General features: G+C 30.3%; 1 protein-coding gene across 3 annotated transcripts in view; it reads right to left on the bottom strand.

The window, feature by feature from the left end:
* LOC107165899 (CD109 antigen-like) overlaps positions 1 to 18,033 on the bottom strand; it is a 97,085-nt gene that overhangs the window by 3,923 nt on the left and 75,129 nt on the right. For 2 of the 3 annotated variants that reach the window (XM_015514334.2, XM_089218924.1), the window contains exons 3-23: positions 14,639 to 14,831; positions 14,307 to 14,531; positions 13,991 to 14,241; positions 13,737 to 13,895; positions 13,495 to 13,666; positions 13,243 to 13,422; positions 12,451 to 12,552; positions 10,881 to 11,141; positions 10,623 to 10,766; positions 10,382 to 10,516; positions 10,240 to 10,294; positions 6,626 to 6,854; positions 3,649 to 3,766; positions 3,057 to 3,240; positions 2,804 to 2,964; positions 2,572 to 2,710; positions 2,390 to 2,508; positions 2,125 to 2,264; positions 1,599 to 1,996; positions 1,186 to 1,388; positions 426 to 578 (exon numbers count right to left, since the gene is read on the bottom strand). In XM_015514334.2, the coding sequence (XP_015369820.1) occupies positions 426 to 578; positions 1,186 to 1,388; positions 1,599 to 1,996; positions 2,125 to 2,264; positions 2,390 to 2,508; positions 2,572 to 2,710; positions 2,804 to 2,964; positions 3,057 to 3,240; positions 3,649 to 3,766; positions 6,626 to 6,854; positions 10,240 to 10,294; positions 10,382 to 10,516; positions 10,623 to 10,766; positions 10,881 to 11,141; positions 12,451 to 12,552; positions 13,243 to 13,422; positions 13,495 to 13,666; positions 13,737 to 13,895; positions 13,991 to 14,241; positions 14,307 to 14,531; positions 14,639 to 14,831 (3,721 nt within the window). Of the gene's footprint in view, positions 1 to 425; positions 579 to 1,185; positions 1,389 to 1,598; positions 1,997 to 2,124; positions 2,265 to 2,389; positions 2,509 to 2,571; positions 2,711 to 2,803; positions 2,965 to 3,056; positions 3,241 to 3,648; positions 3,767 to 6,625; positions 6,855 to 8,114; positions 8,248 to 10,239; positions 10,295 to 10,381; positions 10,517 to 10,622; positions 10,767 to 10,880; positions 11,142 to 12,450; positions 12,553 to 13,242; positions 13,423 to 13,494; positions 13,667 to 13,736; positions 13,896 to 13,990; positions 14,242 to 14,306; positions 14,532 to 14,638; positions 14,832 to 18,033 lie in introns of all 3 variants that reach the window. The other variant, XM_015514335.2, reaches the window with a different exon arrangement.

Below are 18,033 nucleotides of genomic sequence, written 5' to 3'. Positions count from 1 at the left end.
GTTTCATATTCGTTACCTGGATAGTAAGTAAGCAATTTAGAATATATTCTATTTACCATTGAAACAACAAGTGTTAATTAAAATAAGTTTATATACATTTTACATAGATGCATAAAAATAAATAATAAGCAAATATTTGGCATTTGTGTTTAAATTTTATTTTAATTGTTTAATGTAAGTAACTAAAATTCAAATCTAGATGATTTCTTTTAACTGTTGATCATATGATTTGGTTTTACAGAATTTATGCACTTGTATAAAAAATAAAAATATTTTTTTATGGATCAATCTTTGAAATAAACGAAATAAATAAATAAAATTCAATTAATGCTTTGAAAAAAATACTTTAACGTTGTTCTATAAATTGCATACAATATTATTTATCATAAACACTCATATACATTAATTTCAGAAACAATACTCACTTCAATCAACTGCAACACCATAGCGTTATCTTTGGTTACTTTTAGTTCAGATTGTCCATTTCTCATATAAGAAAATGTGGCAGATAACTTTAAAGTACCAGGAGTAATTCGCTCGGCCATTTGAGAAAGAGCATACAACGTTATCACCGTGTCCTAAACGAATACAAATAGTTAATTATAATTTATTAAAATTTTTAACTAAATACTTAAATAATAGTAGGAAAAGGCTCATATACAAATGTTTATAAGTTCCTAGTATGATATTTTTATGATTTAGTGATTTCCAATAGGTACATGTACTTTGTACCAATTGTTATTCTTCTAAAAAATAGGACGTAAAGTCGTTGTAATATGCTTATATATTATAGAAGCTATAAGAATAGCGTACTAGAAATATTTCCTTCTGGTTATCCTTCAAGAGTTTCCATAAAATTATGGATTAAAAAGGTCACTGAGGTATAATGAAACTACTCCAGAGAGTGAAATCTGAATTGATTCAAATAACTAATGACAAAGAAATAATATTTAGACAAGGGAAATCTCACCATAAAACTTGATATCAATATTTCAATTAACAATGATGTATTGATTGACATGTTGTCGACAAGTTGGTCTATATAATTCATAATATGAGAAGAATTTAATTATATAAGATATTGCCACCTAATTTTGAATTGTTTAACACTATCGCATTCCAGTTATCACTCCAAATCTAATTAATCCTCGATTAATATTCAACTGTGTAACCTAAAATAGATACCTGGCTAGAAGCGAACCCTCCTTGATCGTTCTGTTGAGACACCAACCAATGTAGTATCGGCAAACCATCTTCTACAAGTTCTCTTTGTAAATAGGTCAACAAGGCATATGCAGTCATTTCTACGTCAACTGAATTAGGCTCTTGGACCCATGGATTTTTTTTATCGTTAGCACGATCCATTCGTTTCCACCATTTTTTCCCATCTGTAAATCATATTTTTATTTTATTACAATAAAAAATAAATAAATATTACATAAAGCATTATAGCCGTAACCAGGAAAGTCATCAAACCAAGTTCGTTGAATTTAAAATTATATTCTTCATCCAGCGGACAGAATAGTTATTATTTTAGATTTTCGTTGAAATGAATTATTTAAAAAAGTTTCGAAATAAGTTACAACTGCAAGACTTACCAGCAGTATTAGCTTTCAATTCAAGTAGGTTAAAAGCTACGTTTTTCTCCGGATGATCGGCCAAGTGTAATGCGTACGAGCATATGGCGATTGCGTACGGATCTTCTACTCCCGGTAAGTTTCTTACTACATATTCTACGGCTCTATTAATTGTATTTCGGTAAACTGGAGTGGCCTTTTGGTTTTCCAAAAATGCTATAAGTGTGTAGGCGGTGAGCGCTAGTCCTTTGGAGGATCCTCCCTGTATGTCACTGTGACTTACATAGCCCACTTCCGGGAAACTACCATTGTTCGCCTGATTATTAGATAACCACTGTAGGCCTTCGATTATGATTTTTTCTTCAATTGGTATGTATGACATTGCCTGTCTGAATGATTTGACAACATAAGCGGTCAACCTGGAAAAATATTTATAAATTAAAAAAGAAAATTATACTTTACTCGATCATTCGTGTATTTAACGAAATCGAGGGTGCCTATCGTCTATTGTATAACCAATATTATATAATAAATAAGGTACACATACCACGTGCTGCCACTGGCATCTGCTGATCCGAAAGCACTAAAAGAACCGTCTGATCTACGGTACGTTAATTCTTGTTGGTACCCAGTTTCCATATATTTCAACGATTTTGTTTCAACTGCAGTCGTCAATTGTTTCGTGTTCTAGATGTGCGTGAAAACAAGTTATCAACATTGAATATTTTGAATTTAAAACGCTCGTGATATAAATTGTGACTAGATCACTGTTAATCAGATTTATTGGTTTATAAATAATAGCTAACACTTACTTTCAAGTAATCCAGAATGACGATATTAGGTACAAAATTCAACATGTTTTGTTCACCACATCCAAATGGCATTTGGATCAAAGATGCTAAATTCATTGTGCTTGGTCCCAAAATATCACCTGTCATAAAAGAAAACAATTTTTAAATAGAATGAACAAATTATTTTTAGACAAGTAACATACCAACAGCTCCGATTTCAATGAATTCAGAGTCTGGTACAATGTTGTTGGGAATTTCTAAAGTAATGTTTTTTTCAAACGATGATTCTTTCCTGAGATCGACAAAGATTGCTTTGTTTTTATAAATGGTTTCTCCTTCAGGCTAAAGAGACGGGTAAAGCAGATATTATTAATGATATTATACGAAAATAACTGTTTTAAGCCATTGTTCACAGATCATTGAATGAAATCATACCTTCACTAACAACTTCTTTTCTATAGCATCACCAGCCAATTTACTGGTAGCGGTCAACTTAATGCTTATGTAACCTAAATCTTTGGTTTGTATTAGGAACGATGTTGGGCTTCCACTATTAGATTTGATAGTTAAAGATTTCCGTTTGTACAATTCCAATTCTATTATTCAAAAGGAAAACAATAAGTGTTTAAATTAATAAGGTGGTGTACATATTATATTTTAGTTACACTATCCATTTATTATTAATTACTTGAATCTCGGACATCATTGGAGGTTTCAGCAAAGTCGAACTGACCAATATTTTCTAAAGTCACGTCAGCCGTGACATCTTTGTTGAGGTAATTAAACACCACTACCGGTATGGAAACATACTCACCTCTTCTCACTGAGTATGGCAAGTCGACGGAAATGAAAAATGGTCTAAATACTTTAAGCTATAAAATAACAATCGTTACCACTTAAAAATTATTTTCATTATAAAATATTTAAAAAAAAATACACTACACATGTTAATTTTTATCTTTTTTTTGTCTATTCCGTTAAAATCACAAGCTAAATAAAATTTGATTGCATACTATATAGGTATATTAAACCGATAGTAGTAATATTAAACAAACTGAACTATTATACAGCATAAAACAGTTAATTGTTTTTAAGATTAAAATAATAATGATATTCCTCTTTTTTTTATATAAATAAAACAAATATTTAGGCATTATACAAACACGGTTTAAAAACTATTTTTTACCGACTATTAAAATTCTGATCAATAATCTTTGAAATGTATTACCCATAAATACAACACTTTATAGATGTTTAATGCATTTTTTAAATCGATTTACCTTTTTGGGCGAATCAAGAAGACCGAGTCCGTAGAGTGAGTCGACTGAGAACGCAGTGATCACCCATGACGTGATCGTATCCGGCACCGTAGATTTCAAAGAAACTCGTCCGTCTTGCCTTTAATATCACACAAGTTAGTTATCAGTTAAAATGTTCTAAGTGAATAATTTAACTAATCAATAAATGATAGTTAACAATAGATTTACAACACTAAATACCCCGAGACGTAAATATTGAATAATAACCGCTTGTTTCGTAGCACCAATATTTTAAAAAGAAATTTATAACATTTTATAAACTATTTAATGACAACAATATTGTAACATCTATTGCATTGAATTATGAAGATGTATCAGTAATAATGAAATTATTATAACAATGTATCAGTTTTAATGATAAATATAAAAATGTTAATGTATTTTAACATTAATTCAAAATAATGTGTTCCCACGTAATTATCATTATTGGTTTGTTCAAAGTTATGAAATTGTATAAAAAGAGCATTAATGTTATCAACTAGAATAGATCATATGTCATCTCTGCTCCCAGTGAAGTTTTATAGCTAAAATATTTATCATTAAAATTTGATATAACAACAGTTTTGAGAGTATTTCATATACGTATTTATTACATGGAATTGATTTCATTATAATATTGTATTAAATTTTCCAAAATCACAATTGTCTTTTTGTAAACAGATGTGATATTAAGTTTTAGTTTACGTTTTCATATGTGTTTTATCTCTAAAATTGCTCTAACAACAATCATAACCGATTTGTTTCAACATAACTATTCACTGGTAATAAAAGATAGGCATCATTTTATCATGAAAAAGACGAAACATTTTATACCACAGATATATAAAAATACGAGATAGCTGACTGATATGGCCCATACGTATTATAATCTCTCCGATAAAATGGCCGCCAATCATCATCTAAGAGGTGATTGTTTACATATTAAACTTTTACCACAGAAAAAAACATCGGCTGCTCAACTATTTACTATAATTGAATAACTGATTAGTTCTAGCGGTGTTCACCGTTTACCGTCGTTGCATGCTATATAAAGACTTCAGTTATCGTAATCGTAACAGCTTATTATTTGTATTGGGTTCTTACAAACATATTATTATAAAATATTGTGATTTTACTGATAAGTGATACTAAGGCATAGTAAATCAAGATACTTCGAACTTCGCATAAACATATTATTACATAACCTGTTATCGTTGTCGTTTTGAAATAATAAATATTAGATCAATCTTTTCTAATTTTATTTGAATACAAAATCTATAACATAAGCGTTCATAATATAATCATATACCTATCGGCTTCCTGTTTAGGAATTATGACATTATTTTTTTTAATTAATTAATTAATTTTTTTAACAAAAAATTGAAATTGAAAGAAAACTATAGAAATTAGGGGGCCTATACATTTTGTTGTGTGTGTGGGGGGGGGACTAAGTCCCCCTAAGTGCTCCCCCCACAATTTACGCCTATGCTAATATGATAAGTGATAAAATACTATTATGTTTAAATGTTGACATAATTGTTATAATATTGTTTCTTATCAATACTATAAAATATAAACATTCACCTATTTGAAAGGATGGCGGCCAATTTATTGGTGACAATAATAATACCAAAGTCGGCTATCTAGTATTTTCATATATCTGTAGTTTATATTCTTATGTTTAATTTATTATTAATATTATTATAGATAGTAATAAATTTAAATTTGTCAATTAAACAACGTTATTTCAAATGAACTTATTAACATAATATAACTTTAAATGAATGGGAATACGGAATCATATTATTGAAGCTACGAAAACAACGTATTATGATGAATATTTTACTTTTTGTTCATTACATATGTCCAATTAAAATATATTAAGCGATTAAAGCAGAGCAATTCTAACATTTTAATTTATAGAACCACTTGATATAGGTACTTAACAATGACAGTGAATGCAAGCTATAGTAACATTAGCTGTAGGGCCATAGAGTACGATAAGTACTTACGAATTACACATAATAATATGGATAAGGAGAGGGCAATAGCGAACCAACCGACCATGTTTAAAAATCGTATCTATTATGAAGCACGCGACATCGCCAGTATGCTACATCACTCACCCTATATGTACCTAACACTCGATCAAGACTTTATTCTTAAGAAGTTCGAAAAGTAAAGCGTGCGCAAAAGCTCATAGACAACAATATAGATTGACAATAATATATTCTAAAAAGCGACGGTATGTATTCGATTACACAATAAAACCTTCACCATTGGACACTTAGGTCCAGATACTTTTTTAACCGATATAGGGTAAAACGTATTCTTAATAGTAAACCCTCTCAATGCCGAACGAATCAAAACGTCTAAAATCTGAACGAAATTACTAAATAACATTAAAAATAGACATATATTTATTTATTTTTTTAAACATATGTTTTAATCCTTTTCAAAATTCATTGTCTTTAAAGGTTATTGAAATTTCTATGTGTTTTTATTAATTCTGCGTTTGATAATATTGTTTGAACTATTATAACGATATAAAAAAACTATAGGTTAACATACTAAAAATATACAAGTTTAAAAGAATACCATGAGTATTATTAGAATTAATTATAGAATAAACATGGACATAAACAAGCATGAGACCTTATACTACTTGAGTTGATAACGTGTGGATAGTCTCCAATAAATCTTCAGATGTTTTCTTTTCCATTATAAACTTGAGAGACTTACATGCAGTTGATTTATCTAATAGCGCTTAGTGGTATCTCGGGGGAAGAAATTTTTTCAGTGAGAAATCAGGTAAAAACTATCAGAGAAATATCTAGGATTCATCGTTTAAAGAATGGTTGTAGAGCGCTTTACTTAGCTTACTCCCCAGGTAAACGAGATTGATGAACCTGGAGTTATTAATGACAATAACCCTATTCCCTCTTCCCCGAGTTCATACCATGTGGATAAATTAGTGAATAGCCAAGTATCCTGAAGGGCATGTGTTAGGAAGACACGTGGCTTGTTCCACACTGGTGCTGGTATGCGGGAGAACGCGTACGGGCCGGCTAATGGCGGCCGCGTCACTGGTTGTACAACGGCGCCTGGCCCGATGTACGGTTTCACAACCGGTTGAACAGGCATCTGGATCTGAACCACTAATTTTGGACTTTGGCCGATTGGTGCCACTGTATACAACAAACACACGAAAACGTACATAATACTTCAAGCCAGACAAGCGGACATTAAGAGAGGTGTGTTTGAGGGATAAAAAGTAAAGGGCGTCCGTTTAGGAACAATGTGGAGGGATTGAATAACAAAAACAAACCAGCGACAGACGACCTTGTCCATTTTGATTCTTAAATGAATAGCAATAATTAAATAAATATATTTTATTTATAGAAATAATTAACTGTTATAATATTTTTAAGAGCACAATAGGTAATTTTTTTCCAGGAAAATATAAATTTGAAGAATATTAATTCTTTAGTCTTAACGTGAATCTGTCTAATAATCAATTTTATTTGTATACTGCTGAATTTGTCTTATTATTAATTATCGTTAAAAATGTTCTCTAGAAATATCTCATTTAAAAATATCATCACTGGCGTCGTAAATGTATTGCAAATGGAAGATACAAACACGCTGCATATAATAGGACGGGTGAACAATGGACGGAAGGACACCCTCACTTGTATAATGTATTTAAAGAAAACAAGTCAGGTTGATCGGGCTTTATATTGTATCGACTATAAACGACACTTACAAAATATTTTACTCTCTTAAATAAATCTTTCCTTACATTCAATATTTTACTTAACAAAATAGGAATTGGAAGAGAAATAAGAGGAATTATTTTAGTGTTAAAGGCACCTTTCCTGTACAGTAAAAAAGTAAACCATTAGCCATTTTTCCCAGGCTAGATATAAATCAAACTATAAAGGAAGCTGTATACAATTTATAATATAAATTTAAAGTTACAGCCAAAATATCCGTTGACTCAGCGAGTCAATATGCATAGCTTACCCCAAAAAGTTTATTTTACTGTAATAAATGTCCGGTGTAAACAAATTTTAAAGTTTATTTATATTTTAATCAATGAAACTAAACGTATATTTATATTGATTGGCTACACATTTAATTGAATTTAAATTTCCTGAAGATCAATATTATTAAGAATTAATTGAAATGACTAATTATTCAAACAATATGGAGATAATTTTAAGTGATTAAGTTCTAAAAAAAAGTAATTTGCTCCACAGCCTTGTGATTTTCACAACTAAACAATTCGCATTTAAATGGTTTGTTAAGTGTTGTATGCACACACATATACCTCTACCGGTTAAATTCATATACAAGCAACAGATATAATATGAGCAAATATTACATCAACAGTACGTTCCAAGCGTTAGTATGCAAGCACCCTTTGATTAGTCACAACTATTTACCCAGATTCGGTAGACTCCCATAGCCACGTTTCGGGGAAGTTCTTCCGCACTTTGATGCTAGAAGATGTTTCGGAAACAGTGGATGGTATCGGCATCATTTCCTGGTCATCCATCACATTTGACCTGTAGTAAACTATACACGATCCCCATTACACCATGAGTTAATATTAGGTAATACATACAATTATTATTTTACCGTTATTCAAATGATTAGACTGTTGATAGTGTATAATAAACTTATATAGGTACATTTCGTACATAATACTACTAATTGGTTTGGTATCGTCTTAACAATAAAAGGGATAGGGCATGAACAGTTACGATTTTCGAATGGTATTTGAAGTTTTTTAAGTTTGGATAGAATATTTTGGTAAACCTCAAATTCCAATGATTTCAAGTCGTTTCAATGAACATAGTTTTAAGAATCATACAATACCACCTTCAGTTGTTGTTGATAAAAAATTTTGTGCACTGAAATCAACTCAAATGTACAAGAACTTTTGTGTCCATTCCTTGAATTTCATCACAGTTGTGAGTTGTCTCATCCAAATAGTATTAAAAGTACGGGCCATATAAATATAACACATTTTTATTAGGTTTTAACATGTAAAAACCAAATTTAAGTATCCATAAATGAATATAATATACGAGTATATAAATGTGTGCGTGTGTAGATATGACATAGGATATCATGGTATACAACAAATTCTGTCAAAAAAACCTACATTTTCGTGTCTAGACTCTAGAGTTATTTTATTTAAAAGCTAAATTATTATTGTTATTAATACGTTAAACTAGTGGATACATCAAAAGCATATTAGATTTATTGTATTCGTCTTAAGTGACCGATGTCGGGTTCTTTAAGCTCAAACAGTCACAATGAATATTGATCAACCACTGAGAAAATTATGTAAAAATTAAAAGTATTTAAGAAAATAAAATTGTATTTGGTTAAGTCATTAAGTAAGGCTTTACATTAACTTTGAATTTTTAATTTTTAATGCAAGTCAATCAATTAATATGAAGTATAGGTGTTCATAAATTCACAAAAGATATACATTTGAATTATAATTGTGTATTTTGTTTTATACATTTTCCAGTGGTCTCACATATAGAAAATTATTTTAATATTATTATTAAAGCTACTAATTAATTTTGATTTTGACATATGCAATAAATCGAGATTCAACCATCACTATAACATTATCATAATTAAAAATATGTTATGAAAATTTTCAGACGGGTTCCATGCGTATAGGATTCGGAACTAGAGATGTTCTCACACGAAACATAGCAGATAAGCGGTTACAGGTGTAAATTCCTACATGAATAAAAATATATCAGTATGTAAGTTCCTCCAAGAAAAAAATAATACTAGTATATAAGTTCCAACGCTAACAAAAATATACCGACGTTTATAAATAGAATAGATTGTTTCGTAGGAAGTTTAATTATTACAAAACCAGAAAATAATAGAATAAATGAACTTTGAGATCAATTAATGACTAACAACATAGATAATAATAGTACTTTCTCTCTAGTTTTTAGGTTATTGCTGGTTCAGATAGAAGTCTAACTACAAATACTTGTGTAATTTTCCACTGCGAATTCAACTAAAAATTTTAACATCTTCATCTTAATATATTCAAAATAATTGAAGTTTTAAAAATGTTTCAAGCAAATGTATAAATAATAATAAAAACATCAAATTCAATGTACATACCCCCTAAAAAAATAAAAAAAAAGCAAAGAAGAACAATATTATGTCGATAGCAAAATATCAGATAACTTCAAAAAAATAACGCTACAAAATTATAATTTTTATTTGTGTGACAATTAACATATTATTATTATTTATTATACATACATTTTTTTCGTGCAGGAACTTATGTACTAGTGTATTATTTTTGTGTAGGAATTTACGTATACATATCTAGGGGTAATTTTTACCTGCTAAATCTCGTGTAGGAACTTAGTGAAGCACTAGGATTCGTAAGACGATCTGTATTAGTCATGATTTTGTTTATGGGGATAAACATTTTCGTTTTATTTCGTGACTTTCACATACATATTTTATTTTATTTTATACATAGTACCTATAGTGATTAAACATTAAATCACTTACCCCAAGGATTATAATCATTGACGAAAGCGTTGGTCAATATGGTCGCTCCAGATTTCTAGACAAATATAAATTTAAACAACATTAATTCACTCTCTTAATTGCCGCGGCGATGTGATAGGGAGGGATAAAAAATAACACTTACATCGAACGCTTGGTGAGCGGTATACGAACCCGGCCACCAAAACATTGATCGTCTATCTAATGATTCTCTGAGATATGGCATGTAATTGGAATGTTCACCGTTGTCGTAAGTTCTAAGTTCGTCTAATACGTTGTCCTAGTAACAAAGAAGGAGAAAAAATATATTTTTATGAAATTAAAAAGAAATAATTATAAACAGTCGAATGTGATCGATCAGTTGTCAATGTTGATGGTTGACTCACGTGTGATATGTCGTTACCGGTCTTTAGTAATAGAACGCTTTGGTCGATTCCAGTAACGCCTATATACGAATTCGGTTTGGATTCGAAATTTATGTCTACCGAGGTGTCAGGCTCCACCTCTTCACGACTCACATCCACGTTAATCTAGAACAAAAGCGTATGAAAACAGGAAGAGGTAGGGGTAGGGGTAAGTCGTGGGTAAATAACAATAATATAATAATAAAATATTCGAAAGTCGCACTAAGGAGGGGTACTCACATAGTTTTGCAACACTCCATCGAGTTCGACGTCAATGGCGTCGGCGACTACCTCGCCGTCATCCTTAACGAACTGTACAATCACGTGGGCGGTAGGTGCCATGGCATACGTGGCCAAGAATCGGATAACGGCTGTGTGCTGGCCCGCGTTAGGAATCTGTACGGTACTAGCTACGATTACATCACCTCTACCAAGAACTTGGTAAGTTATATACTGCAGACTCTCCGTTGAGTTCACTTGTATTTCCACATCTTTGTTGACCTAAACGCAAAATGACTAATTCGTAATGATATTATGGGAGCTGGGTGTAATATGTAAACAGTGTTGAACTGTGTTAAAGATAAAACTGTATTATACACCATGATACATTTTATACTGTATACTGGTATCATGTATTTTATTTCTTCAAAAGATACACGATACAATTATTATATATATTTGTACTAAATAGTAACCAGAAATTAAATTTTGATTTTCAAGACACTCAAAACTTAAAACAAATGTAATAACGTTAAAATTTGAAAAATAATTCGAAAAATATAAAGTTAAATTAAGGTATAACCGTGAAGTTATAACAACAAGTTATAACTAACATGGACATTAAGAAAAAAAGTTTTATATAGGTATAAAAATATTCATGAGCAAGCAAAATGTCATGAACGACACGACTAATAAATTAAAGTTTAAGTACATAGCTCCATCATATCGAAATATAAAATATGGAAATATCTTGTATCTAGATATACAATTTGTCACAGAACCCATCGTCTCATCGAATTAAATATAAGCCCTTAAAATAACTTAATAACATTAATTTTGGTAGATATTTAAGCTGAGTTAATAACGTCATGGTAACGCTGTGTCACCCAAATGCATAGAACACTGGTTCCCAACCTTTTTGATACTACGGACCACTAGGAGAACTTTCGATACGTCATGGACCACCTCAATTTTATACCTTATTTTTCTTACAAATAAGAATTAATTTTTTTCACATATTTTAGAATTTTATAGATATATAACAATATGAATTTATAAATAAACGACGTACTATACACGATTGTCAATAATTAGTGTTATGCCTCAAAGGAAAATTAAATTATTAAAATATTTTTACATTTTGTAAGTATAGCTCGCGGAACACCTCACAATGTCTCGCGAACCATAGGTTGGGAAATTAAACTATAGAATGACTCCAGCCATAAGACATATACATGCCAATAGCAATTATATTTTCTATACACAGACAGGTTAGGTTTATAATGATGATTATATTATAGGATATTATATTCACTACCTATAATCTACATAATTAAATATACATTTATATTGTTGATTAATTATGATTATTGAAACTCCAGAGATTTGTATGTATGTAACTATTATAGGTATCTAAATACAGTGAGTAATTCGATAAGTGCCCAATTTATTGCCATAAACTTGATCATAATAAATTGAAATGAACACCGAGCACCGAAATTTCAATATCGTGAAATATACTCAAGTAGTTGAAATGTACCTACACTATAATAATGCCCAAGTCCCAAGATAGTTATACTGTCAGTCTTACCGTAGGGCGTTCAGTCAGAACGGTAGCTTGCACAAACGTATTACTGGTTGAGTGGGCTGGTAAGATCGTCGATAACGATTCTCTCTGGTTTAAGTACTCCGCCTAAAATCATAAGTGAATCGTCGTTAGAAAAATTTGGTTCTTTTAACAAAATCAGTTTTATTCATCCGTTATATTTTCAGTGACTGTATCTAAATTTCACTACAGTAAAAATATCTGATTTGTATCCATCTCAGAAAAGGGTAAGGGTCTATCAAAGTAAACCCAGGCCACACATAATATTTATGATATGAATATTACACTTTTAAGCAACCTTTATTGTATTTCTATTCTGAATACAAAAATAATTTCAAATTATGAAATAATCAATTTGTAGGTTTTAATAAATATGAAAATAAATATATTGGTTAACAATTTTTACTATTTCATTATTAATAACAAATAGAAGAATAACCAAAATCCTATAATTATAAGCAATTTTAATAATATTTTCTTTTGTAGTTTTGTTTGCAAATTAAAGAGTTAGGACTATCCACTAAAATGTTTGATTTTTACTCCAAATTTAATAGTGTCAAAATAAATAAATCAACTTATAATAAGTAAAATATAATGTATGTTTATAATCAGTATGTAATAAAATATCGACAGAATCTTTTAAAAGATAGTTTGTAGAAATAAGGATCCTTATTTTTCGTTTCTTTTATTTTTAGCATGAAATTAAAACGCTATGTCTTCAAAACTGTGGATAATATGCAGCATGAATTTTATCGCAAAAAAAAATAAATAACTCACCTCAATAACGATTACTGATGCATTGATTTGCGGATAGTAGATTAATGGAATCAAACCATTTCTAGGTAACATGAGTTTGTTTTCATCTAAGTTTTCGGTCTCGTGTGAGAATCCGTGCCAAACTTTGACTGGATTTCTGTCATCGTATACTGGAGTGCCATCGTGATTACTAATTTTTATCTAAAATTGAAAACATGTATAATTAAATCGCATATTTTCAAACGAGAACAACATATGTAAAATACAACTCACGAAAGCCGTATATTTGAGTCCGGGCTTGAAGTATTCTGACGTTCTGATGAGATCCATTTTGTATTTGTGGTTATGAAACATAACGTTAGCCGATGTATTCTGAGACCTGCCCGTGAGAGCTTCTTCGACAGTGACATCGAAAGTGATAATTCGTTTGAATTCGTCGTTTAGACTAAAAAGTAATTTATACAGTTTTAGTAATTTTCTATTATAAAGATCTATTTAACAAATCTGAAACGAACTTAAGATCTTTAACGACATCAAATTGTACAACCGTTTTGCCATTAATCGGTACGACTTTTCTTAACGGGTTTTGGTATATAGGTTGTATGAGATCACTGTAGTATTCTGGGTACACTGAAACAGTTGCCTCTCCTTTAACGGGCTTACCGTACGTGTATCTGAAACGTGATAATATAATGTGTGTAACCAATAGACAACAATAAGACTCTAATTATTGCACAACACCAACAATACTCTCATAATTTATACATACTTAGCGTGAATGGTAGCAGACACAACAGATTGCTTAAACGTAGTGTGTTCAGGTACTTCGATTGTCACTTCAAACTTGGGTAAAACGTATTCGGCCACCAAGAATGATTTTTGAAATACTTGATCCAGTACGGTAACGACAATGTTCCAATCACCCAGCACTGGTGACTCAGATAATTGAAGTTCTGAAGAAAAAACTCCCCGCGTAGTTAGTGCTCTGCTCCAGTGTTTCACACGATTGCCTTGGCCATCCTACAGATAAACGATAGACGGTTATTATTGTTCGATTGGTCCAGGACAGCGGCATTGCTATGTACCGTAATATAAATGTCCAAAGCTCCCGTAACTGTCGGTTTCAAATGGTAATTCAACACAATTGCTCTAAACTGTACTTTATGTCCTGGTTTATAGATAGCTTTATCAGTTTGTATGAATACCGAATAACTCTTGTGAACGTATTCGAGTGTTGTGGTGTTGAAAAACTCTAAACCACCCGAACCTCGAGCAGTCAGATTGTAATTACCAGGGCCAACGTCCCCGATCTAACAGAAAAATAATGAATCATTTTCAAAGTAATTTGTACTTCATTTTAAAGCTGATCGTTACTATAATTAACGACGAATATAGGCAAAAAATAATGCATATTTACTTCAAGTCGAACTATTCTCGTCGAAAATGGATCGACTTTGACGAATTGTGTAACTTTTAAAACACCTCCGCTATCTTGCTTTCCACCAACGTCCACGACTACCGTGGTTGGTGATGTTGTTCCTTGTGTACTCACTGCTACATGATATTCCGAATTTGGACGCAAGATCTTCGGGCCAACGATGGTATAAAAGCTAAACAAATAAATTAATCATTAGAACGTCATTTAAATGTTGAGGAAGGTAATATAATATTATTATTGTCGGTTTAAAAATAAGGCTACATCCAATTTACGCCCCATTTGCGCTCCAGAGTAGCACATTTGCACCCTGATGACTGAGGGATGTGGACAGATGCGCCCGAAAGATAAGATACTACCTGAAAATTTGTAACTCATATGCGCCCATTTCACATACAATGTTGCCGGTGTGATGCATAAAATAGATTATTTATATTTTGAGAGATACTAAGATTAAGAAAATTAGTAGATTATAATACTTAAATAATAATTGTCTAAATCATTATAGTGTAAATCTTATAATTTTGACAAAATGTTGTGATTAAAAAAATTAGTGCCAGATTTTATAAACGATGGACATCATTTAAAATATTTTCAAGTTTTATTTACTGCAGTCAAAATTCATCTGACATAAAATGGTATAAAAATAAAAATATTAAATTTTTTTTTAATTAGGCAAATACGAAAATTAATACTCTTGATTTTTTTTACACATTTATGTTTAAAAAAAATGTTTGTTATAATAATTATTTCATCATAAATCAATCCCTCTAAATTGATAATCATTTTTTTATATATTGTACCCTGATTAAATTTTTATCTTGTATTCTATCCAAGTTGTACATGCCAATTCTGTACGTAGCTTTTCTTCATTTTGTCTAAGTTTCACTACGCCTTTATTTACTTCCTTAAATTTTAAATACATTTATAGTTAAATTAATTTTAATTTTTCAATAACATTAGTAATTGGAGAATTAGGTGTATAAAATTGTGAATTAAAATGTTTGTGAAAAGACTCGTCTCAATTTGTAGTTCATAGTATGCCTCATTGCATCGGTCACAAATGGGTTATAAATAAAAGTGAAATGGGCGCAGATGGGTTGCATCGAACAATTAAACTGAATGTTAAAGAAAAATGGGAAATAGCATAATATCTTCGTTAATATCATTCAGTTACTTTTCTTTGAATATAGTTATATAAATCATAACATATGTATTTTGAAGGTTTGATGCAAATTTTAAATGCTGAAAATCATTATGAAAAATTCTCTTTTCTTCTCATTTTCACAGTCAACACGGGTATACAAATTGGTTGGTTTCAATTTTAATATAAATGCTATAAACAATCTAATAGGTTGGCCATTTATATTATGAGATTATTTTATAAACCCTATTAGTCATTTAGAACAAGAAATTTTTATTTTTTACTCTGAAGAACAAAAATATACTAATTATTTTTAAGTGATTTAATTAATCATTTTCATTAAATATGACACGTAACACGCAGTAACTTCTACATCGGTCATATACTAAACGGCAACTAGCTAAAAATTATTAAACGTAAATAATTGTACTGCTATGTAAAAACTATTTCAATATCACAAAATAGACAAATTTCTGAACGAAAAACTTAGAATTCACTTATGTTGACGAAAATGACAATCAAATTCCCCTTTGCGTGGTTTGTGAGGAAAATCTTTCTGATATCACAATGGCATCAGCAAAATTAAAACGGAATTTTTCATCTAAACACTACGTTTTCTTTCTTATCTTTAATTTATAATACATTATTATTATACAATTTTTAAATATATATAAATACTTTTGTATTTTACGGCCGTGTTCTGCAAAAATCTTATAAAATATTTAATGTATTGTTATTTGAAAAAGGTTAAGAATCAATGCTAAGCGCCCACACTTAGTGTAGTATTTACGCGTCGTTCCAAAATGGGTAATAATTACTGATTCTATTTAAAACGGCTACTCGTTTGCGCAAAATCCAAATTTTTTACATATAATATTATATTTTATATTTTTAAATATGAACTAATCTATAGTAATTGATTATCGGTAAAAATTATCAGTACAAATTACCAGCATATCAATAATCAATATCGTATAAATAATCAACGTGTATTAAACATGATATACTTTGAAACAGTCGTTTGCCAGAAAGCAGTACTACAACGTCTATAACTACAACTGACGGTGCTGCTCTCATATGCGGATTACCAAATGCAGGCGGTCTCCTTTATAAATGTAGACCGCATATCGTAGCAGAAAATGTACATAAATAATTATACGTAAACACGTAGGTACATCCTCTAAAAAATAAAATAAAATTGGTCACATAAAATTATCTGATATATGTCATATATTGTATTTTCCAACCATGTTTATTGTTATTAAAAGATAAAATTGTTGATATACCTAACTTACCTACAGTAACTATGTGACATTATAACGAATTTAATAAGTTTGTTAGTTACGTATTGATCATCTATATTATGTTGTATTGCGTTCATATTTTGTATATATATTTTTTTTTTTTTTTTTTTTTTTTGTACAATATCAACATCAATACAACAATATATCTTAAATTTATACCTACCTTCTTTAAGCGTAGCTTGTGATGAAGGTAGGGAGTTAATATTACTTATCAATAATATACAGGTTGCTTATGATAACAGGATAAACATGATTAGTAATTAGTAGTTTGCTGTATATGGTGAGCATTATACAATTAAAAGATTTTTATTTGAATGTCGCAAAGAGTGAAGAGAATGCCACTGCGTTTTTAAGGGAGCACGGTTCATTAAATAGGTACTGTCTAAGAAACATTGCCATATGAAAATATAAACATGGCGTATTACAATATATATAGGTATAATATGCGATCTACGTCTTACAAGGTAGATCGCATAAGTGAATTTGAAATATGTCAGTTGTCCGCATATTATGGGAGTAGCACCCTACTGACTAGTGACGCGGATATTGAAATGTCTGATGTTTTTGAAACGCGTCGAGATAAAAAGTGCATAAACATAGAGAATTTCGAATGTTAAAATCAAGTAATATAAATTTTAGGTGTACAAATGAAAAATGTTCCGTGAGTGCTGTATAATATAGTTAGGTTTGTTAATAATATAAAATATAACATTTTAAAAATTATAAACACGCATACCCATGAAGAGTACGATAACCGAATAATTCATCGAGAATTAGTAAGAAGCAATTTAAAATGTAGAGACAAAGAGGATTTACACATTAAAATGAATAAACTGCGAAACACTGATAACTCTGAACATCTTCGATGTAACGATATGTAATTAATTCAAAGCAATTTTCATGTAGACTGAAAAAGCTACGCATAATTT

The sequence above is a fragment of the Diuraphis noxia genome, unplaced genomic scaffold (genome assembly GCF_037042655.1).
Source record: "Diuraphis noxia isolate RWA-SAM2 unplaced genomic scaffold, SU_Dnox_SAM2 contig0001, whole genome shotgun sequence".
Lineage (NCBI taxonomy): Eukaryota > Metazoa > Arthropoda > Insecta > Hemiptera > Aphididae > Diuraphis > Diuraphis noxia.
This window is presented reverse-complemented; position numbering and strand designations above follow the sequence as displayed.